The sequence below is a fragment of the Harpia harpyja genome, chromosome 23 (genome assembly GCF_026419915.1).
Source record: "Harpia harpyja isolate bHarHar1 chromosome 23, bHarHar1 primary haplotype, whole genome shotgun sequence".
In the NCBI taxonomy this organism is placed as follows: domain Eukaryota; kingdom Metazoa; phylum Chordata; class Aves; order Accipitriformes; family Accipitridae; genus Harpia; species Harpia harpyja.
This window is the reverse complement of record NC_068962.1, coordinates 4,836,952-4,859,492: the sequence shown is the minus strand read 5'-3', so window position 1 is coordinate 4,859,492 and position 22,541 is coordinate 4,836,952. Positions and strand designations below refer to the sequence as shown.

The following is a 22,541-nucleotide window of genomic DNA, read 5'->3' as shown; positions in this document are numbered from 1 at the left end:
GGACCGCTGCCCCGGCGAGGCGGCCCGCCTGAGGCGAGGCGAGGCGGGTCTCTTCCCCCCTCCGCGTCCCGCCACGCCGCGGCGAAGGGGCCGCCCCCGGCCCAGCCCGGCGGCCGAGGGGGGCTCCCGCGGCGGGCGAGGCGAGGCGAGGCGAGGCGAGGGGGGGGGAGCGGCGGCGCACGGCGGCGAGGTGGCTCGGCACGGCAGCCCTCCCGGAGGAGCCCGGCCCACCTCTCCTATAAAGGCACCCCCTCCTCCCCGCCCCGAAAGAGGAACTCCCCGCCCGCGCGTAGCCCGGCCGCGGCGGAGGGAGAAGCGGCGGCGGCAGCAGCGCGCCCGGTTCCCGTCCGTCCCCCCCCCCCCCCCCCCCCCCGGCTCCGCTCCGCGCAGCATGGCGCAGCAGCGCCCGCCGCCCGCCGCTGCCGCCGCCGCCGCCGCCTGAGGCGCCCCGCGGCGCCGAGCCGAGCCCAGCCCGCGCCCATGGCGGCGGCGCCGCCGCCCGCCCTCAGCTGGGCGCTGCCCCTGCTGGCGGCGCTGGCGGGCGCCGGCGGCCCCCAGAGCTTCGAGCTACCGGGGGCCCCCATCGACAACATCGAGGTGAGCGGCGGCGGCGTGCTGGTGGCGGGCGGCAGCTGCCTCTACGAGCTGCGGCCCGAGCTGCGGCCCCGCCGACGCGTGGTGCCGGCGGCGGCGGGGCAGGGCTGCGGGGAGCCCCCCGGCGTGCGCAGCAACCTGCTGCTGCCCTACGAAGAAGCCGGAGGGAAGGGCGTCCTGCTGGCCGGCTGGACCCAGAAGGAAGGTACCTGCGAGGTGTGGGAGCAGCCGGCCTACCGGCAGCGCTTGAACCGCAGCGAGGTGGTCAGCTGCCTGCCCGACGGCTCCACCGCCGGCGTCGTCTTCCAGCTGGCCGGCGCCTGGTACCTGGCCGTGGCGGCCACCTACTCGGCCAGACCCTACAGGCTGCGGATGGACTGCGAGCCCTCCGAGTCGGACGAGGCGACCGTCATCACGGTGCGCAGCATGGACAACCTGGAGTCCAAGGAGGAGCTGGGCATCATCAAGCGCAAGGAGGAGCCTTTGCACTTCGTCGACGCGCTCCAGTGGGGGGATCGCCTCTTCTTTCCCTACTACGGGTTGAAGGCCAAGTTTGGCAATGGCACGGAGCCGCCCAGCATGGCCGTCCTGCGCCAGCTGCAGCCCTCGGAGGGTGGCCTTACTTTGCAAGGGCACGTGTATTTGGACTGCGGGTGCAGGAGCCTCATCGTTTCCTCCAGCCTCGTCCGCCGGGGTGAGCAGGGCTGGTGGGTGGGCGTTTTCCACCACAGCCACAACATCACGGCCTGGAACACCACCGCCGTCTGCATCTTCGGGATGGAGGAGGTGAAGGAGCAAGCCTGCGCGTCCACGCACTTCGTCATGAACGGGAAGAGCTGTGTAAGTCTGGGCATCGTTTTGCTAAGCTTTTGCCCTGCACGCCGTTCTTGACGCTGTTGTTGTTGTTGTTGTGGCTGGTGTCGCTGTGCATGACTCGTGGGGTGTCCTTGGCCTGAAGGCACCTGAAGTTCGCAGAGAACTTCAGAGCCGCGCCAGGCTTTGGGCACCAGCCCTGGCTCCATCAGCCCTAGTGGTTTCTCCAGCACTTTCTGTTTCTAAAAAGCTGATCCCTTACCAGATCCTGGAGTGTCCTTCCCGCCTACATCTCAGGGAAGACGTGTCTGAGGGAACACCTGAGGGCATCCTGGGTCAACCCTGAGTCTAGGGCTCCTCACTCAGTGCGCCCTTTATCTGCCAAGGATTAGTCATACTTCATTGTATTTTCCGTACAGCCTAGATAAAACATCTCCTACCTTATTCTGTGCATTCACATCTCATGTCATTGCAGCTACATCAGAAATGAAAAAAAGCCCATCAAATTGACTCCTGTGCACTGGGCTGTGCGCGTTGTTATCCCCGTTGCTCACTAGTTATTTATAGTTGCTTGTTCAGCGGTAGGTGTTTCCCAAACCTGCCAGGATTGGCCTTGCGCAAGAGGGCTCACAGCAGCCCCCCCCCCCCCCCAAACCCATATGCACAGCAGACGGCAATAGGCGATAAGTCTTCGTTGTTGCGGTGGTTACATTTTCACAGGCAGTGGTATCCCATGGAGATCCCCTGGTCACCTACTTCTGTAACACTCTCTCTTCAGCTCCTTCCTCTTCTTGAGGGTGAGCTGGGCACATGGAGGACAGGATGGGCAAGGCTGCCGGCTTTGCTGTGGCCTTGGTAGCTAGTAAAGAACTAAAAATGAAATTCAAGAAGCTAAAAATGTAATTCAGGTGAAGAAGGTGCTTTTGCAAGGCCTGTTCATGCTTTTAAGTCACACTCAGAAGTCTTTTCAGAGCTGTGGCAAAAGGAACAACATGAAAAGTATCGGGGAGAACCGTAGGGGATCAAACAAGCCATCATAAAGCAAGCCCTGGGCTTTTGCAGTTCCCCCACCATCCAGGGACTTTGCAGCTTAAACCCTGAATCCTTGCTGTGTTATGATGGGAGTTTGTTGGAAACTTTTTGAAAGAATTGTGGTAGATTTACTGTCGCTCCTTGGCTTCCCAAATCTAGCCCATAGCAGAGCACAGTGTCAAGATGCTTCCAAATACAAACTACCAGAGGGCATGTGTGATTCAGGCTGCTCATCTCCCTACTAAGTTGCGAGTCTATTGCCAGTGTTAGAGGATGTAGTTATGAATGAGAACCCCATATGTGGGTGAAACAACTGTGCTGAAGTAAATAGTGAAACTATTGCAACGGAGCCTGAGCCAATCCTTTGATTTCTAGTGCCAGTTTATAGCTTACTGCATGATTTCTGTGCTCTCACAAGGCAAACTTGCTGAATGAATTTGAAGTCTCATCCTCATCCCAAAATACCCATTTGCTAGTTGGATTTTTAATTTGTATTCTTTGTTCCTAATTGCTCATGGAGTTTCTTTGCGAGGTGCTTTCCGAGCCTGCAAAACAAAAAAAAAAAAAAGAGAAATTTCCCTGGGCAGCAGATCCTTTATAAACACTTTCCAAAGCCCCATGCTAGAAATTGCAGAAGAGTCTCATGGATTTCATAGAGTAACATAATGCAGGTAAGGTGAGGCAGGTATTCCTGTCTGACCAGTGTTCCTCTCAATCCCCTGTCCCCATTGCCTCCCAGTGCCTGAACATTAAAAATCAATGATCCACTTGTTTAAAGATTGGTCTGATTCAGATCAGACTCGTGTGACTGCAAAGTTACTTTCGTGTCCCAAAAGGCTCGTCCCTCCTGGAAAAGTAGATTATATTTGGGTACTATGCTGAAGAACCCCAACTTTAAAGATGAATAAAAGGATTGTTCGTTTAACATTGTCCTTAACTATGGTGATGTCATTAATCATGATATTTTGGCACGATAAATACAGTTTACCACTGACAGGGAAGTGGTATTTTAATATTTTGTGAGATAGGAGGACATCTGGGTGTTGTGTAGTAATATGACCTATAACATTACATGGCTAATTAGGCTCCCTTTTTAAGCTAATTCTATGTGCTTATGGTGTATAAACACAGAAATAAATTCATGTAGTTCAGCTTTAATTTGTTTGTTATACTACAGAAGGTTAGGCTACGCTATTGCAGAGTAAGTTTGGAGATGACAGGCCCATATGCTGCTACTTCTGGGTTGTTTTAGACCAGATCCTTCTACTGTCTCTCACCAATCATGGGAGTCCCTGCAAATGTGGAATATGCTCTTCTTGGACTCCGAAGTGTGTGGGCTTCGGAAGTGGCAGGAAGATGGCGTGCAGAACGTCCATCAGCGTGCAGCTTGTAGGAGAAGTGTGTGCAATAGCTAGCAGTGGCTCTGGCCAGAAAGGAGTGCCTCATAGCACGGAGCTGTTACGAGTTTATTGTAGCACGATAAGTATGAATGGCAGCAAGTAACAGTACTTATGTGTGCTTTAAATTCCAGTCTTTTAAAGACAGTGTTGGTACTGAGCAAATGAACGTGTTGCAGCATTGTGATTGCCTGGAGTGCAAGACCTGTACAGTGTTTGTGGCGGGTGGACCATGCTGAATGTCAGCCTCGCTTTTGCATTGCAGATGCAATGTGTTGTAGGGTGCTGCGAGTCTCAGTCGTCTTTGCTGGGTACTCTTGAATTCTGGAGTTCAGGCGTGATGTGATGAGGTGCACGGATCACGGGCACAGACTGTCAGTTTATGTAGGAATGAAAATATGATTTTTTTTTTCGCTGCAGGAATACAGTTTATAGTTAGAGTATGTTAGGGAGTAGTGGCAGTTTGTTTTCCTTCTGATCTTGTCATTCTTCAGATTTCTGTAATTATTCTGATTACCTTCAGGCAAGACATCCTCTTACCTGTCTGCACTCAAACAGTTGCTTGTATTTGCACTGTGTCGGCACCGTGCTTCTCAATAGTGCACTGCAAGAGGGACTTAGCCCAAGGTATTTGTGGTCCTGAGATCCCTGCTATGCTACTGCTGCATGTTCTACTCTAAGCTCATTCGTGTAAGGTACTGAGCTTTCTGGCCCTAACCCAGTAAGGCACTTAAGGGCATATTTAACATTAGGCATATAAGTAGTTCCATCATCTTCATGCCCATGCATTTAAAGTTAAGCATGAACTTGAGTACTTCACTGGATTGGAACCAAATTGCTCTGCATCCTGTAGGAACTCATTGTAGGTGTGTAATCTCTTTAGCCTCGCATTGCTACTTAGGCCAAAGTTGACATTTGCATTAAGTTTTAATGCTGGATTTGAGTCTGTCGTTGAAAATTAGTAATTTTTAATATCTTTGCTTACCAACTTTATCAAAAAATATGTGACTGCTACAAATTCTGTGGAATTGCTGGTTACGAGAACTAGCTAATTCTGGTTTTGTTTTGTGCAGTAGTGTGCACAAAGCATTTTGTCCTAGTTGGATGTGTTTATTCTGGACATATATAATGCTGGATTCCCAGAGACAAGATCCGTAACTAGCAAGAGGCAAGTGGTGTCTTAGATGAAACTACTCTGAAATCATTTTGCAGTTTTGTATTCAGCTTGTTTTCCTCTGATCCACACATCTCTTAGTTTTGATTTATATCTACTTATACGCACTGTCGAGGTGTATGTGTTAATAGACTCGCTAATGTAACCTGCATGTACGTAAGCGCATCTTCTTCACAATTTCCTTAGTTAATAACTGTGAATTTGCCAAATCTTGTTCTCTTTTTCTTTTCAGAAACCAGACTGCTAGTATTTCATCTGATGTTTGACAGATTTCTAGAGTTAATATTTCTCGAATGAATATTCCTGTCTGGTTACAATGAATTTTCAGTTTATCCCTGTTTGGTGTGAGAAGTAAGCCATAGGAGACTTGTAAACTCTCACGTTGTCAGTAAGAAGAAGAGTTGCTTTTAGTCATCTGGCTTCGCCAGGTGTTCTTAGCAGAAACTTTTGAGAGCCTGGGGGGCTCTTGAACAGAGGATTCACTTTCTTGGGATCACAGAATCGTTCAAGTTGGAAGGAACCTCAGCGGAGGTCTCTAGTCCAGCCCCCTGCTCACAGCAGGGTCAGCTCTGAGATCAAACAAGGTTGCTCTGGGCTTTGTCCTGTCAGATCTTGAAACCTCCAGGGATGCGGACTGCACAACTTCTCTGGACAACCTGTTCTGCTTAATTGTCCTCATAGTGATGTTTTTTTAATCTCCCGTCCACTAGAAACCTCCCCTGTTGCAGTTTGTGTCATCCCTTGTTGTCACACATACACCTCAGTCAAGAGCCTGGCTCTGTTTCTCTGGTCCCTCTGAAATTGTCTCTTCTGTGGGCTGAACCAGCCCAGTTCCCTCAGCTTTTCCTCATAGGACAGGCGCTCTGGGCTCTGACCGTCACAGTGGCCCACCGCTGAACTCGCTCTGATTTATCAAGATCAATGCTGTACTGAGGGTCCCAGAGCTGAGTGCAGTATCCTGGACACGATCGAACATGTGCCAGGTAAAGAAGAATTAATCACTTTCCTCACTCGATCTGGCTATGCTCCTGTCGATACAGCCCAAGATGCTGTTAACCTTCACTGCTGCCTGGATACACTGTTTAGCCTACTGCCCTCCAGGACCCTTGTGTCCTTTTCAGCAGAGCTGCTCCCCAGTCTGTACAGGGGTTAGTCCATCCCAGGTGCAGGACTTTGCGTTTGTCCTTGCTGAGTTTCTTGGGGTTCCTGTTGGCCCATTCTACAGCCTATCTAGGTCCCTCTGAATGGCAGCCCTGCACTCAAGCATGACAACTCGTTTTGTTGTCATCCGCAAGCTTAACCCAGAAGCTTTCAGTGTCTTCCTCCAGGTCACTGATACTGAGTGGGACATGTCCCAGGATAGGTTCCCTGAGGAGCTCCACCTGTAAGCAGTGTCTAGGTAGAGTAAAAACTGTTAACCAATATCCTTTGAGCCTGATGATCCATCCAGTTTTTCCACCCATCCAGTAGTCCCACTGTCTGAATCGTAACATCTCAACTTGGGTACAAGGATGCTGTGAGAAATGGTGCCAAGAGCCTTGCTAAAGTCAATGACATGCGCTGTTCTGCCCTCCTCCACAAATTGAGTCATTTCGTCATAGAAGGCAATCAGGTTGGTTAGGCATGATTTATCTTTGGTGAATCTGTGCTGGCTTTTCCCGGTCATTTTCTTCTTCTTGTGCCTAGAAATGGCTTCCAAGAGGATTTGCTCCATGGTTTTCCCAGGGAAAAAGTGAGACTGACCAATGTGTAGTTCCCCAGGTCATTCTTCTTGTCTTTTTTTGAAGATGGGTGCAGTATTTGCCTTAATTCAGTTGTTGGAGACTTCCCTTGATCTCTACAACTTTTGAAATATGAGAAAATGGCCTAGCAGTGTCATCAGACAGTCTCTCAGCATCTTCCTACAGATCCCATCTTGTTCCCCTGGGACTTCTATAAGCTGAGATTTCTTAAGAGATCCCTGGCTTAATCCTTTTCCAGTCCTGGTAGTTCCTTTCCTCCTTGAACTCTGTAGATACAAAGGACCACAAGACCTTGCTGGCGAATTCAGAGCCTTATCTGCATCCACTGTCAGTAAATCACCTGACTTATTCAGCAGCTGGTGCACATTTTCAGTGTTCATTCTTTCATTGCTCATGTGGTAGTAGAAGCTCTTCTTGTTGCCCATAACATCCCTTGCCAGTTTCAACACCAAGTGAGCTTGGACTTTCCTAACACCATCCCTACATGTCCAGGCAGTTCCTCTGTAGTTGCTTGTTTCTGCTTCCACCTCCTCTTCCTGCTTCCACTTCCTCTATACTGTTTTTCTGCATTGTCGTTCAATCATGACTTCTCTGCTTAGCTAGGGGCCATCTCCTGATACGTCTGCCTGTCTTCCTGAGTTTTGTGCTTGGAGGAGGTTGTTCTGAAAGACCTACTAGCTTTCCTGACCTCCATTTCCCTTCAAAGCTGCCTGTCAGGGGATCCCAATAACCAGTTCCTTGAAGAAGCTGAAGCCTGGGCTCTGGCTCTGTACTCTGCTGTTCTTTCCTCACCACCCTCAGGATCCTGAAATCGATTATTTCGTAGTTACTACGGTGAAGGCTGCTGTTGATTATCACATCTCCAAGTCAGTTCTTCCTTGTTTGTGAGTAGCAAATCCAGAAGAGTATCATGCTTCACTGACCCCATAGGGTTAACAAAGCCTGGGGTCCCATCTCCTTCACTTTGCCCGGAGAGCTCTGTAGTCCTGACCTGCACTAGGCAATGTCTTTGGTGTCCACGTGGATGTGCAACAATGGGTAGTGGTCCAAGCAATGGAAAGTCATTGGCAGTCTCTCTGCAATGTAATGGATCGGGGCCCCTGAGAAAAAGAAACCTGTTGTAATAGCATGACGGTTTAGCAGTTGTGTGCCTTCATCCTTTGCAGGAGGGAATCTCCAACCAAGGTCACCCACCACTTCCTCTTGCTTTCTGCTAATGCTCTGTTCAAGGTCAGTTGGTTTCAAAGCCTTCTGTAATGGAGCTTGTGCTCCCTCATTGGTATTAGGGCACTTTATCAATTCTGTAAACTCAGATCCAAGGGCGGAGAAGGAGTGTTTTTGCTGCTGCAAGAAGTCACGAATTTCTAGCCTCCCCCATCTCAGGAGTCCCCATCACCCCCTTGCTCAAGCATAGCTCCTGACTGCCCCTCCTGCCTTGCATCATGAGGCTCAGGACCTTGCCTCTGCAAGGTCTCTGTGAAGACCCTCTGATTTCGTGGCCATCCTCCCTGATTTTTTGCAGTCTGCTCGCCTGGGATGGTTTGTCCACCTAGCATTGCTATGCAGTGCAACAAATTAAAAAAAAAAACCTCATAAAAATAAAATTTTGGAACAGTTCATCTCCTCGTTCCTTAGCCCTGATAAAAGCTCGCTGCATGAACCAATATTTAAGTTTGTTACCCTCTGATATAATAAAAATCGATACAGGAAGTTGAAGGGTGATGAAGTTAAGAAAGAAGACTGAGGTTCCAGAAGTTTTTTCCCCTCTAGGAAAAACATCTATGTGTTGTTCCAGTGTTGACTGTTGCTATACACTGTTCACAAGTCTTGTGTCCTTTTGTATAGCTGCATCTGTTCATTCACTCTGATGCTCAAACCCTTTATTTTTACTTTTTGGCCAGCTGCAATATGTTGAGTGCTGCGTGAGCTAAAAATGCTGCTCTTCCCTCTGAGGCACGCAATGTAGAATAATCAGGAAGAAATCAAGACAGAAAGTAGCAGTGTGAATATGGTTGCTGCAGCTGGAATCATATGGTGATAAATCTGAAAATGAGATGCAAAATAGAAAATGAGTATAAATACCTTTCATGCCAATAACCAAACAGCATCGGGAGGTGAACTTAAAAGCAAAATACAGGTTAATTCAGGAGCTCCCTAGGATTACCTGTGCATGTGAAAATTTTGGGGGACTATAGAATAGAACAGAGGGTAGAACTGAAGCATTAAAAAAAAGAAAGGTTTTCTAGAGCAGCATTGTCTTCTCTTTTGCTTTTCTTATTTTTGTATGAGCCCAAAAATGTTACAGGATCAACAGATAGATGATGGTGGAGATGACTGACTCTTCAAGTATAAAGGAAGCTTAGACTCTAAATGCATTTTAAGGATGGATTTAGCTGTGAAAGAAAAAGCTTGGGAAGGCCCTACAGTGCTGTAACCCCATTAGTCACAGTGAAAGAGGTAAAAGGGCTTGTTAAAAAAATAAATGCACATGGAAAAGGGGTGACAGAAGGGTGAAAGCAGCAGCTGCACCCTGGAGGGAATGGGCAAGCTGGAGAAATAGGTTGCAAAAGAGAGAAGGCAATTTTTGTTGTGACTTCCCACCGTCTAAATTTCCCCTCTTCTTATCTGTATTAGCTCAATGTCATATTGACCCTCCCTCTAGCAAACAGAATGAGGGGAGGAGGCTTCCACACTTGTCAGTATTGGTTCTTCAGTCAGATGAGGAGGATGCACTGATATGACACTAGTTATTTTACTAGTATGTGGGTCAAAATAAAATCTGGCAGCAAAGCTTTTCAGAGGCTGGGTGAGTCCTCCCCTCTTCTGTGATCTTATTGTACAGAGTCTGCGAGGCGGTTTGTTTTCCTTATGCTACTATACGGTGCACTGCAGAAAAAAAAAAAATTCTAATTCTGATGGAAATCAAAGCCTGGAAGCTTCACCTCCTTACTCCTTTGTGCTGGAGTTTGTTACCCTCTGATCTAATAAAAAAGTGAGTTAACTTTTTCCACCTTAAAATGCTTGCAATCACTTTTTTCCCCCCATATCTAAAACAGATCTCCATGGTACTGGAGTCTCATGCCTAAGTAGGTTTTACTGAAGTTCTGTGCAAGTACATGCCAGTTCCTGTGTCGTCTTCCCGCTGCATGAAAAAAAATAGTATCTTTAAATATGAAAGTTAATCAAGTCTTCTTTTACTCTAAGTAGCTGTTCTTGCAGGCTAATTAAAATAATTCAGATGACTGAAAAAGATTTTAATTGATTTAGGATTGCAGTTCAGAAAAAAAATATTTCTGTGTGGAAAGACTTTTTGGGGTTAAGCCAGAATCCTAGCATGCAAGAGTTGAATTCAGCTGTTACTGTGTTATGGATTCACTTCATAACTTTTGAGAAATGCCTTCACCTTTCTGCAAAATGTCAGTTTTAATGGTCCACTCTCACACTTTGACTTGTGCGTTAAAGCGAAATAGGTTCTCGCGTTCAGAGGGTTTCTGTAGGTTTAGGAATCCGCCCTTGAGGCTGAGATGCTGGGCTTTGTAAGCTTGTTCCCAAGGACATGGCCCGATGTGAGCTCTTCCCCCCACGTCCCATGCCTGCTGTGCCCTAGTGCCAGCACTGGCATCTGTGCAACCACATGTTCATGTGATGAGGAGAATGACTCAAATGAAAATTTAGGTAGGTGGGTAGATGGATTTACAGACCATTTTCTAGGCACATCGTTTCCTTAACCAAGCTCACTGGAAAGCATTATACTAAGGGAAGGGGAGGTAGAGCTTGGCTGGGGTTGGACCCATTTGGAGAGCAGGTGGCATCACACCTTTGGCAGCATCTGCCATGGAGATTGACTTAAAGCAATTACGGGACTGCAAAACTGAGATACTGCTTGGTAGGGAGATATCTGGGCTTGTAGGGAGTCTGGGCAGAGACATCTTTCACCTGGTGAATGACCTTATTCTCGCACATCAGGGCTTACTTTCAGCACTTGGTCATCTACAGTCGGGGTTATTTGGTTTGGTTTTTCCTTCGACAAGATATTGAGATTTCCTGCATGATGTTTTCTTTCATGAGCTGCTTACACGTGTTTGTCACTTAACTTCCTCCAGCTTGGGCAGAGAATTGTAGGTAACATGTTGATTTTAAAGTTCACGCAGGTACATTTATGTTCTCCCTGACATGAACTTTATGCTGCTTTATCTCAGTTTTATATTTATGTAATACGCAAGTCTCAACTTCCTTTAGTGTAAAGCAGGAAACCAGAAAGGGGAGGATGAAGCTCCTCATTTTCTGACACACACACACGCACGCAAAAAAAAAAAAAGAGTCCATGTGTTTGAAGTGCCTCCTTTCTCCAGAATATTTGCATGCCTTTGAAAGTGGTTGCTGAGTGTATCTGCAGCCTTCATGGTAGGTGCAGTCAGGTGATGGCAAAGCATGGCTTCATTGAGAACTGGCAATTCAGAATAAGCCCAGGGCATTATGTCCTCAAAAAAGAAAAGTTCTGTTGCAAAGTAACTTGCTGCTGTTAGGCCAAGTCTGTTTCCCGCTGAGGTCAGTGATTTAGCTGCGGTAGATGTAATCTTTATCACAGATGTGACCAGTTGCCATGTATAAAAAAAGAAGTAGTTTCATGTGCCATTTCCAATGATATGTTGCTCTGAAATTGTGTCAGAATTAAAATGTTACCCAAAATATTGTCTAAAGTTGAGTTCTCTGAGAATCTTTCCAGGGATTCTTCTTTTTCTTAATGTTTTGCAGTATAGGTGAATGATTTTGTAATAGCTTTCTCTTATATCTGATTTTCAGGAGGCACGATCAATCAAGAAATTACCTACCTTGATTCACTCTGGATTAGTGGCTGTTTATGGCACAGTTGTTTTGAATCAGATAGTTCTCTTTTTGGGAACAGATGATGGACAGTTACTGAAGGTAAGATGAGTGTGGCAGTTCTTCCCTTCTCCATCAGCTGCTGCTGTGTTCAAGTGGCTAAATGTTTCCTGGTTTAGGCACTGTATTATAAACAGATATAACCTCCTGAATCTCTTCCTTTTTTGTTTGTTTGTGAAGTAACTGCTGTATTGTTACTTGGAGAGCAAGATAACTTTCAAAAGCAATTATGTACCCTGCTTAAAATTTATGGAAACATTTCATTAAACTGCTAATGCCCACAGTATCAATTTATGGACTGTGGAGTTCTCAGTCACTCTGTCTTTTGTTTCCTACCTTGCTTTGATTTTCCAGTAGAAATATTAAATATTGTTAGATTTTGGAAGCGTATTTATTTGTTTGTTAGCCTGTCTGTGTGATGTGAATAGCTGTCCGATAGAAAAGTCAGGATTCATTTTGCCTTAGGTTCTGAATAGTTGACCTACACTAACTTAAATCAATCACCTGGAAGTGAAAGTCACTTTTTCTCATTATCAAACTTTTCAACCATCCAGTCAAATGTCTTTTATGCTTTAATTTTTTTCTGGGTTTTGCAAGAATGTGCATTTCCTGTCTACACTGAAAAGCATGACTCTCATTTTTTGTTTTTATTAAGCAAGCAGTTGGAGAGGACTATAGTAGAGAGCTTGAAAAGCTTTTGCCCATTTGATTTCACTGTGCTTTTGATAATGAAAAATGAGCTTGAAGTCTTCCGTGTCTGCTTAGCACAGGGGAGAACATGAACATATCTCCCTTGTTTAATCATGTTTATGGAAACCCTTATATCAATGTTGGTGTTCTTATTAACTTGCAAAATAAAGTTTCTGTGGTCTCCGGTTCTCTTGAATTTTGTGCCAAGGGTGGTGGGCAACTGTAGAGTTGGGCAAGGTAAGAAAAAGAAGTACCACCTCAGATGTGTACTTACAGAAGCCACAGAGAAACTTCTGTCTTGAATACAATTGTCAGTAACTTGCGTGGTTTTTACGTTATGGGTGTCTGGATGTTAATTTGTTTTCTGAAGGCTAATACTTTCTTCTCCATTCATAAGAGTACTTAACACATTATGACTTTGGGATATAGGCGTCTCTTCCACGTTGAGTTTCTGCGTCAGTCAGGAACGTATTTGGTGGGAGGGACGTTTCATACACTAAACCAGTGCCAGATTCAGTGCAAAAAGTGTCTGGCCTGGATTTTGTTGAAATTCTGTTCTGGTGATCTTTTCTTCCATCTTTCTGCAGTGTGAGAGCCAGTGCAGTAGGTGAATTGAATGAGGGCTCAGTAAATCATCTCAGAAGCTCTGATGTAGCTGAAACTAGGCTTTTGTTTAAAATGCTGACTGATCAATAAAAGGACTTGTGAATAATTTGATTTCATGTGTTTTAGGCTATTCTTAATGAGCATATGGAATCTAATTGCCCAGAGGTTTTATATGAAATTAAGGAAGAAACCCCCATTTTTCCCAAACTTCGACTTGATCCAGTAGATAATAACTACATCTATCTGTCCTCTGCCAATAAGGTAAGCACAATATTAAATAAAATAATAAGTTTGTGTGAACTACTGCTTTAAGGATTTCTGCCACTTTATAAGTGAAGCATCAGTTTGGGTCAGAGTTAGACCTTAAATATCCAAACTGCAGTTACCAACTTTACATCTAATACCTAGTTATGTTGTCTAAGTTTGGGCTGCACTTCTGCAGAGCTCAGAAGAGCTTCCACTGTCATGGTGCTACCCACTGTTGCTATGATCTAGCAACACCCTTAATCCCATGCTTATTTTATGTCATTCTGTCGAGGGAGTCTTTCTTTCTCCTTTTCCTGGAGGCATCATGCAGAATCAAGCTTGGAGGTAGCAAACAAAACTTGTAGACTCTTTGGAGATGGAGTTCCTCTGAATTAGAAATCCAGGTGTTGGTAGGCCAGGGTTTGCTAGTCAGTCATGGAGTTTCTAAGGGGGAGAAAGCTCTTAATTTGAGAGGTGGATTTGAAGTTTTAGTTCTGCTGAAATAAATTATAAAATTCTCATTGTCTTCAGTTAGGCATAGACCTTAAAAAAACCAAACCAAACCAAAAACACACTCAGAAGTGATTAATGTGTATGCATAGTGAGGCCAAGGAGTTCAGCAATCACTGGGAACTACTGCATGTGAGCAAACGTGTCAGAGCTGCATGTCAAGCAGAGAGCGGCTCCCAGGAGCCGGTGCAGTTGTTGCAGCACATCCTGCAGCAGGGCTGCTGAGCATCAACTCAGCAAATTCCTTTGTCTCACCAGCAGCAGGGAAGATGGCAGTGAAAACATATAAGGGCTGGCTGTCCATCTTAGCTGGACAGGATTTCACCCCACACTTGATTACCTTCATTTGCAATAAAATCGCTTTTCCAGCAGTGAACATAACATTTTAGCCTGCCGTCTGAGAGAGTGGGTAAGTTAGTAGGAGAACTCCTGACTGATACGAACCATCTATCACAAATGCAGAAGGAATAAAAATTTCATTCAAAAGTATATGTAGATATTCAAAGAAAAGACTTGAATTTTCTTTAGCTTTGGTAAAAGAGCAAGTTTGCTATAGAGGAACAACAGCTTTTAGGAATAAATGCTTCTCTGATCATCTCTTGGAACTTAAATAAGGCTTCTACACTGTCTTTTTTAACTTGCTGATAGTCTGTGGTGTTGGCTGGTACTGAACCGATTATCTCACACACCTTCAGATAAATGGAATTTTACAAGATATGGCTGGAAAAAACAGTAAATACAGTTTTGCAGTGAGCCATGTATCCTTGTTCACAAAATGTAGGAACTTTTAATTCTTGCAAATTTGTAAAAAAATGGTTTGAATTAGGAATATTTTTCTTACTAAGATTATTAATTAACATTGTTATTAATAACATTATTTGTATTCAGTATTTGTAATCAGCTTTCTCTTTTTCTTTTTCCTTTCCTTTTCTGAAAATGGCTGGCTAGGATATTCGAGCTGAATGTACAAGTATAGCTACATACAATATAGCCACAATTATCTATATTTACTTATTGAAATGGCATTTTCATGCATGCTAAGTAGTTGCATGCGTTTGTTCTAGTGTGCACATGCAGTAACCTGACATGGTGATGCAAACACAGATGCATTTTGTTTTGCGCATGCATTTTTGGATGCAACTTCATCAATCATTTAAAAATCTTGGTTCTGATGAGACGAAAATGGTGTTCTGCTAAGCAGAGCATTATTTGTAAAATATACCTCCTTTCTATTGTTATCTATGCTAATCAGTCTTTCTTGCATTAATCTGTCTATGCTGGCCTTTGAGTAGTAGAACCAAATTGTCATTGTCAGAGGTGTTTCATCATCTGATGGCAAAATACAGCGTGTGTAAAATAGGCTGCCTATTTCTATCCAAAGGTCTTCTGGCAGAGGGGAGTCCATAAGGAAACTTCCCCAAAGGGATTGTGCTTGGTTGCTCTCGGATTTTTAATGGTAACCCTCAATTTCCCTGATTATGGAGGTTCTTTTAATTCAGTATGTTATTGCATTCTTTGGTTTTAGGTGAGAAGAATACCAGTTGCAAATTGCGGTAGATATGTTTCCGAGCAAGAATGCTTATCTGCAAAGGATCCCTACTGTGGGTGGTGTTCTTTGAATGAAAGGTATTTTTTGGTATTTTAGACTTTCATATAAAAGCAATGCATTATTAGTCAGTGTACATTTTGACTGGCTTGAGGCTATTCAGCATCAAGATTGTATCTACTGAATTTTTATGGAATCAATCATAGCCATAAATGTGAGTCATGTGAAAGGGAGCTCTGCACCTTTTAAAGACTACGTTAACTCTCAGATTTTTGAGATCTACCCATAAAATATATGTTGGGCTAAGAAGAAGAAATTATTGTAGTTTTACAATTCCAGATTGATTGAGAGATAAAATTGTATACTCATGCTTGAAGCATCTTAATAGCTGGGAGCATCTTGCATGTGAGAACGGGGAAAGAGTGCTCAGTTGTCTACAGTATTCATAGTTCCTTGCTTTGGAACCACTGCCTTTGGTTTAGGCCAGAGGAGAATTTCTTTCTAAACACTTCATCCTCACATTTGAGTCATTAGTTTTGCTGCTTTCTTTGAAGCAGGTTTGAAAGCTATTGTATGTCTTTGGCCTGGACTGGAGAAATTCCTGGGTCATCAAGCCTAGACTTGGCAATTGCAAGCAACCACATCATGTAAACCTACTCATAAACTAATCAAGGACCATCCTAAATTTAGATAGGCTTTTTGTCCTCCCTGCCGTGGTTGTGTGGCTATCTGAGAGTCTCATTTTTCTGCTGGTTAAAATCTGTCTGCTCATTTTCATCACGTGCGTGTTCATGCACAGGTTATAGTAATTTGTTCTGGTGCTCACATCGCCTTGGCTTAAATAGGTTTTCCCCCTTCCTTCACACTTACTCCTCAATGTTTTTGTGAAAGCAGTCTTTTTTCACTTTAATTTTGGTGTGCTAAAACTGCTAACTTCACTAAGATTCTCTCACATAAGACATTCCTTTAACTCGACTCCAATAGTCCTTCTGTGAAGTTTATGTATCCTTTTAAAATAAGGATGACCAGGACTGTCATGGTGTTCCAGAAGAGATTTCAGCTGTGCCTTGCTCAATAGTGTTTAATCAGTCTGTCCAGGAAGCACCTTACTTAGTGTGTCCTGGGATCACAAAGATCTTTTTCATGACAGCATCACATTGATGGGCCACAGTCATCCATGATCAAAGAATGCCCCCAGGTCCTTCTCTTTGTTTGTTTTCTTTCCAATTGATGAGTTTCCAGTCTATAACACATATGGGTTGTGAGATTTTTATTGCTCTAGGTACATGTTCTTGTACTTTATGCTTTGAAATGTCATCCCATTTCAAGGCTATCCAAGTGTTCCTGTGTGATATTCTCATCTTCCTCTGCATGGTAACGTTCCCAACTTTGTATCATCATCAGATGCCAACAGTGTAAATCTTCTTTTATGCCAGTTCATCAGTGATTAAAACATTAAACAAAAGTGGCTATAAGATTAATTTTTGAGGAATTCACTAGTAGCCACCTTTTAGAAGCTTAATACTACCCATTTTGGATTATTTCAATGTTAAGGTGATTTTGCTGAAGACCTGCTACTTTGTGTTTGCAAAGGTAGTTATTGGAAGAGAGTAGGTGTTTATTCTGTAATGTATTTTCTTCAAACTCTCTTTTGCTACCTTGTTAGAAACTGTATATATTACAGTGCTAAGCTTTTCAAGCTTTTAATTACCTTATAAAGAGTTTGCGAATAACAGTTATTAGTCAGTAAATGCCCTGTTTATGAGGGGAATCACCAAAAGTTTCCATCTGGTTGAAACAGAAATAATTTACTCCTTTGGAGAAAAAATGAATTACTATAATATGAATCCTGTTCAACACCCACATAATCTTTCACTGTTAAGCAGTTAGCATCATTAAATATTTGGTTTTGTGAAGAGAGAGCTCTGAGTAAAGCTTTAGAAAAAGAGGAAGACATGTTTTTAGCCAGTATTTTAATCAAAGTCCATACATGTCCCTAAAGCAATATATTCCATAATAATTTTGAGCTTGATGTTATGTTTTATACTCTTACTGGGAAATAAATTTTCTTTTAAGTATGCACTACACTTTTTAAATAAAACTTACCAGCAGTGCTTCATTTTAAAGATGGTATGAACTCAAATCCAGTATTTTGATGAAAAAAGCTGCACATGTTATTGCAAGTGAAAACAAAATGAAGCAAAATGTTTCTACTGTTCCTGTTTCTACTCTTTCTTCCATAGGGACAAATGTATAAATTCTCCTTTTCACTTACAATCATTCAAAACAATTAGTCATAGCATTGTGTGATTTCCCTTAATGTTTATAGATTTCCTATAGATGAATCAGATTTACCTGAAGTATGCTGAAGTTATTCCAATACAAGGCACTGATGTTTTACATGTATTTTCCATATGGAAATAACACAATATGTCTTAGTTATCTGACATGACCAGACTTACTTTTGAATTTGGTCAGTGTGTGTGACATCTGTGGACTTCATTCAGGGACTGGCACCTTGGAAAAGGAAGCCAAAACTTTCTCTGAAACCATGTTCTTATTCCACGAGGAAATCAGTATGCTTTAGCAAGGCAGAGAGGGCAAACTCAGTAGGATCTGTAGCTAATACAAGATTAGTGAAGCAGAGACTTAAGTATGAATGAACCGGTATGCATAGGTATCGTGTTATCATAATGAAATAAGAGGAACTCAATTCCAACTGTGAAGAGGAATCTTTAGTAGTATAAAGAACTAGCTTGCTGTGAAAGATTAAAAAAAACTCTTGACTCTGCTTTTCTCAGTACACATACCTATGCATGTCTAAAATGTGATCCTAGGGTTTCATACCTTTTACTTTCATACTTCTATAAGGTCCGGTCCAGTCCACCTTTCCAAGAAAGACAGACTTGGTAGTTGTCTGAGTCTGTATGTTAATTTTCAGAACCATGTGGTTCACAAACAATATTTATCTGTTACATTCATTCCAATGTGCTTGCAAACAATATCAATTGTCTAAAAAATAGGGATGTAACAAAATAATCTTATCTTTAGGTAAGTAGAATTCATGTTACTCTTGGCCTGTGCAGGGCACTTGAGAGAATTCATGCTGAGGGTCCTCAGATGCTGTACTACCCGCTTTGCGACTGCTTCCTATGAAATGACCGTTCTGCATAGCACATTGTTTGAGTGTTAAAGGTCAGCTTTTAGAGCAACAAAAGACACATTTTTCCTGGCATGAAGACAAGCGTGACCCTGGGTCCTGGGTGGCATTACATTTTTGCCTTTAAACTCTTAGATTCTTCATTGTAGATGAGGGAAACAAGTTCACTGCTTGTGTTCCTCAGGCAGTCTAAGAAGGTGAATAACTTTGTCCTAGGACAGTTTTAAATATTCAGCTTTATAAACAGGTGTCTTCTTTAATATTTTAATGTTAGTGTCACTGAAATGCATACACTTCTTTAGTGCCAAGTATTGCAAGTGTGTTGCCTTCCATCTTCAACATTATGATCCGCAGCCTGTCAGAAACTATAGGATGTCTCTCTCCCGTGCATCCTTGCCAGTGAGTTACCTACCCATACATATCTGAGCATCTGATTTATGCACATCTGTTGATGACAGATCCCATCCACTGTGGTTCTAAAACTGTGGAGCTAATGGACCTTTGTGATCTCAGTAAGGTGAAGAGAGGTATAAATGAGACTGAAATTTGTCCTAGTTCAGACAGTTTGAAATATGTCAGGCATAGTCCCGATTTCTTACAGTATAGTTATGATCTGAATGTATTCAGATGCAAAGCCCCACCAGGTTCTTGTGCAGCAGGAACTCAGTTTCCTGAGTTAGACCACAAAGGAAGTGACCTTGTGCTTAACTGCATTCCAGTTGCCAATGTCTTGGTCTACAGAGAAGATGGCTTTATGGTTTCCATGGTTTGTGGGGTTATTTTGGGCATTTTTGAAAGCAGTGGATATTTTTCTTGAAAGTCGTTCTTGTGTTATTCCTTCTGGAGAGAAAGCACATTGTTTGTGAAATACGTTTATACAGTGAGCTCCTCATGAAAAAGGTCCATGCTTTGCAAGTATGTACTAATTTCTAGTTTTTAGTGAAGGAATAGTTCATTAAGGCACATGTCACTGCATGATTGAAGCTATACATGCTTCTATGTTTGGTAGAAAAGTAGTATTAAAACAATATTAAATGTAACATTTATTTATAAATATTCAATCTGAAAATATTAAGATATATGCAGCTGGCACTTACTTGTCTTTAATTGCTAGCTATATGGAATTACTTGGAGTTAATCTATGGTTTGTTCATTAACTGTTCACAGCAGCCAGTATTTTAAGGGTTCGCCTTTCAAACTCAGTGATTGTCTATCTAATTTGTATGCTTATGTTCTCTTTTTCTTACCGCATGTTTTTAATATGTGTAATCTTTGTAGTACTTGTATATCCCAGTGTTTCCTCATTCTTCCTTAATTTTCTGTTGTGTAGTTTCTGTTTCCTACAATTTGGCATCTATAACATTTTTATTTACTTTGTGTCATCCTATTTCTGAAATGGATTTCATTATTGAAGACAAAGAAATCTATTTTGAATTAGTTTTTAACCAAGTGCACTGACATAAAAGGGAAAGATTATTGTTCACATCAGTGGATGCCAGAGGAGATTAGGAAGGAGGATGCATCTCATCAACTATACACATTTGTAGCATAGCTCGACATCTGAGCTTCATCCCCATCTCCTCTTATACTCTTTGGAGTGAACGAGCAGCTTCTATAGTGTGATACATTTCATTTTTGTATGAATGTCTAAAATAGGTTAGGTGAATTGTACCCTGAAAGAGCATATTTCTCCTCATTGAGTGTAGAGGGAACTGGGGGGTGAGATCTAGAGCTGTACAATGGAGCAATCAAGTTGGGGGTGATGAATTCCATCCCAGGCTACCAAGTCCACTGTTACTGGCCAAGCATCTAATACTTGCTTGAGTCCCATTGACTTAATCAGGACCCTAGAGCATATATCAATGCATTGTAATTTATTTTGATAAGCAGAAGATTTTACTGATTGTTTTCTTCAAGCTTTTTGCAGTTATAAGCGTATTCCTGTAAAAAATCAATAGTGTTCCTGTAAAAAATCAATAACATTAAATAAGTTGAAGTACAGTGTCTGAAGTCAAAGCCATGATAAGGAGGCTAGTATAATTTTATGTATACTTTTAGGTGCACATTAAAAGAAAATTGTACACGTTCAAACAGCATAAAGGGTTGGTATAACATTTCACATGCACCTGATAAAGATCTGAAAATCCTGCTAAGTTTTCCTGCCAAAAATCAGGTATGTACACCCAGTTTTATGTGTGTTTGTTTATTGTGACTTAAAATGTGTCATTTTGTTGCTTATTGCAGCTTCCCTTCTTTTGTCACCATGTTCCATGTATTAGTCCCTCTTATCTCAACAATTGGCAAATGTATTGGAAATCCCAGTAAGTTGAATGTGTCAATCAGATAGATGTTCTCTTCCTCTCCTATAAAATGTATCCTGAAGCTATATTTCATGATGTTGAGTCAAAAATTCACTATGCTGACAAAGGCAACGTTTCCTTTGTATCACTTTATCAGCTATTTTAATATTTCCAGTGACTATATATCAAGTGCATTATGTAAGTTCTGAGCTTTGTAACAAGTTACAAAACGTTCACTGGGACACATATGCTAACACAAATGCATCTTTAGGTGTTTGATATTAGTATTTACTCAGTATCTGTTCACAGCACACACAGCCTTGAGTATTTGATTATCAAGTATTATGACTGGCCACTTAATCTGCATGCTATTGTTTCTGGTCTCCTGATTGAATGCACTAATGTGATCATATTTTTAAAGCGCTCTCAGCCAGAAACAAAAGATAATTCATTACGAGACAAATTCTTTTTCATAATTAAGTGCACTTTGGTTGTGGATGCAAACGTTGCCTCTCTGTGAGGATTTGTACATTCTTGCTCAGATACTTTTAAGGGACTATAACAGCATATAACACTGTTATAGCAAAATTCTTGTTTTAAAATCCAAAATTATTCCAGATTGCTCCCCTAACATACCTTCCAGGTCCATTTAATTTCTGGAAGTAAGCAATGTTGTTCCTTTCAGGACACTTTCTGTATTGCTTCTTCAGCTGGGAGAGGCTCTCTGCTTTGAGAAGCTACCTAGTGAATTGTCTGCTTCTGCCACAAAAAATTTCATTTTGTACATTTCATAGTTTGTAGTTTTCTGTAAAGACAAGGTGACGACTTAACAAGTACTACAAGAAATCTGTTGTGTTCTTGTTTTTATTGTTTTATAGGTTGCTGTGGCTGCAAACACAAGCAAAATCCTTACTTCCTGTATGATAAAAATTGTAACATCTGTTGAAATACTTTATGAAAATGTAGTGCTGAAAAACTCATCCTGTTTCTGCAATCTAACCACTCCGGTGATAACTGATAATGGTATGTTTTACTATTACGTGTATTTAATTCTTATTCACTGCCCTTTATTACTGGGGAGGACTGAGCATAAATACAGGCCTAATGAGTGTGAGAGAAGGTAATGCTTTTTATTGAATGTCATTGAAAAAAAAAATTCATGTTTTGTCAAGTGATTTGAGTATACTTACACTGTTCTTGATAATTAAAGATTTGTTAATATGGAATCCTTTCTAGAAGTAGTAAAACATGTTAACCTATGGCTAGAAGCAGCTTCTTCAGTTTAGCCTATAGCAGTGCAGTATTTTAGCATTAGGAGTATATTTACATGGTGCCATTAATCACTGTCTAAGGAAACTTAAGATAGCTGCAATGACAGTCAAGCTGGCTGGAGCTATGGAAACAGTGTTGGTGCGGTGCTCTGCCTTGACAAATTAACCCATCTTAACCCTTCTCTCATCTGCAAACAGAATTTGTTTTTGCAAAAAGCTGTACTAGCATAAATAAGAGGAGAATCTGACTATGAATGTCTGTACAATAAATAATCTTAACATTCAACTGACTGTTTCAACTTGACTTAGACACTTGTGAGAAAGTGATTGTCCCATGTAGAGGATTAGCAGAAAAATACATGGTTCAGGGGCAATTTGTCTGGTACATCTTTTTTGACTTGATTTCATTCATCTCTCTGAATTATTGGTTGAATCATTTTGCAATAATTCTTATACTGCTTTGTTCACTGGTAGTTCTCAGAATTAGAGACCTGAACCATTTGTATCAGACACAAGATGCATGTGATCTGTTTCGTACATCTTACGGGCCACTACAGGTTTTAGAATGAGGTGGTA

At 42.4% G+C, this 22,541-nt stretch overlaps 1 protein-coding gene across 2 annotated transcripts in view; it reads left to right on the top strand.

The window, feature by feature from the left end:
- The first annotated feature begins 421 nt into the window (after positions 1-421).
- Positions 422-22,541, top strand: part of PLXNC1 (plexin C1) — a 71,760-nt gene continuing 49,640 nt past the window's right edge. The window contains exons 1-6 of one of the 2 annotated variants that reach the window (XM_052774548.1): positions 422-1,434; positions 11,556-11,678; positions 13,059-13,193; positions 15,214-15,314; positions 20,453-20,567; positions 21,573-21,717. In XM_052774548.1, coding sequence (XP_052630508.1) covers positions 481-1,434; positions 11,556-11,678; positions 13,059-13,193; positions 15,214-15,314; positions 20,453-20,567; positions 21,573-21,717 — 1,573 coding nt within the window. In that variant the 5' untranslated portion in view covers positions 422-480. The remainder of the gene's footprint in view (positions 1,435-11,555; positions 11,679-13,058; positions 13,194-15,213; positions 15,315-20,452; positions 20,568-21,572; positions 21,718-22,541) is intronic. The other variant, XM_052774547.1, reaches the window with a different exon arrangement.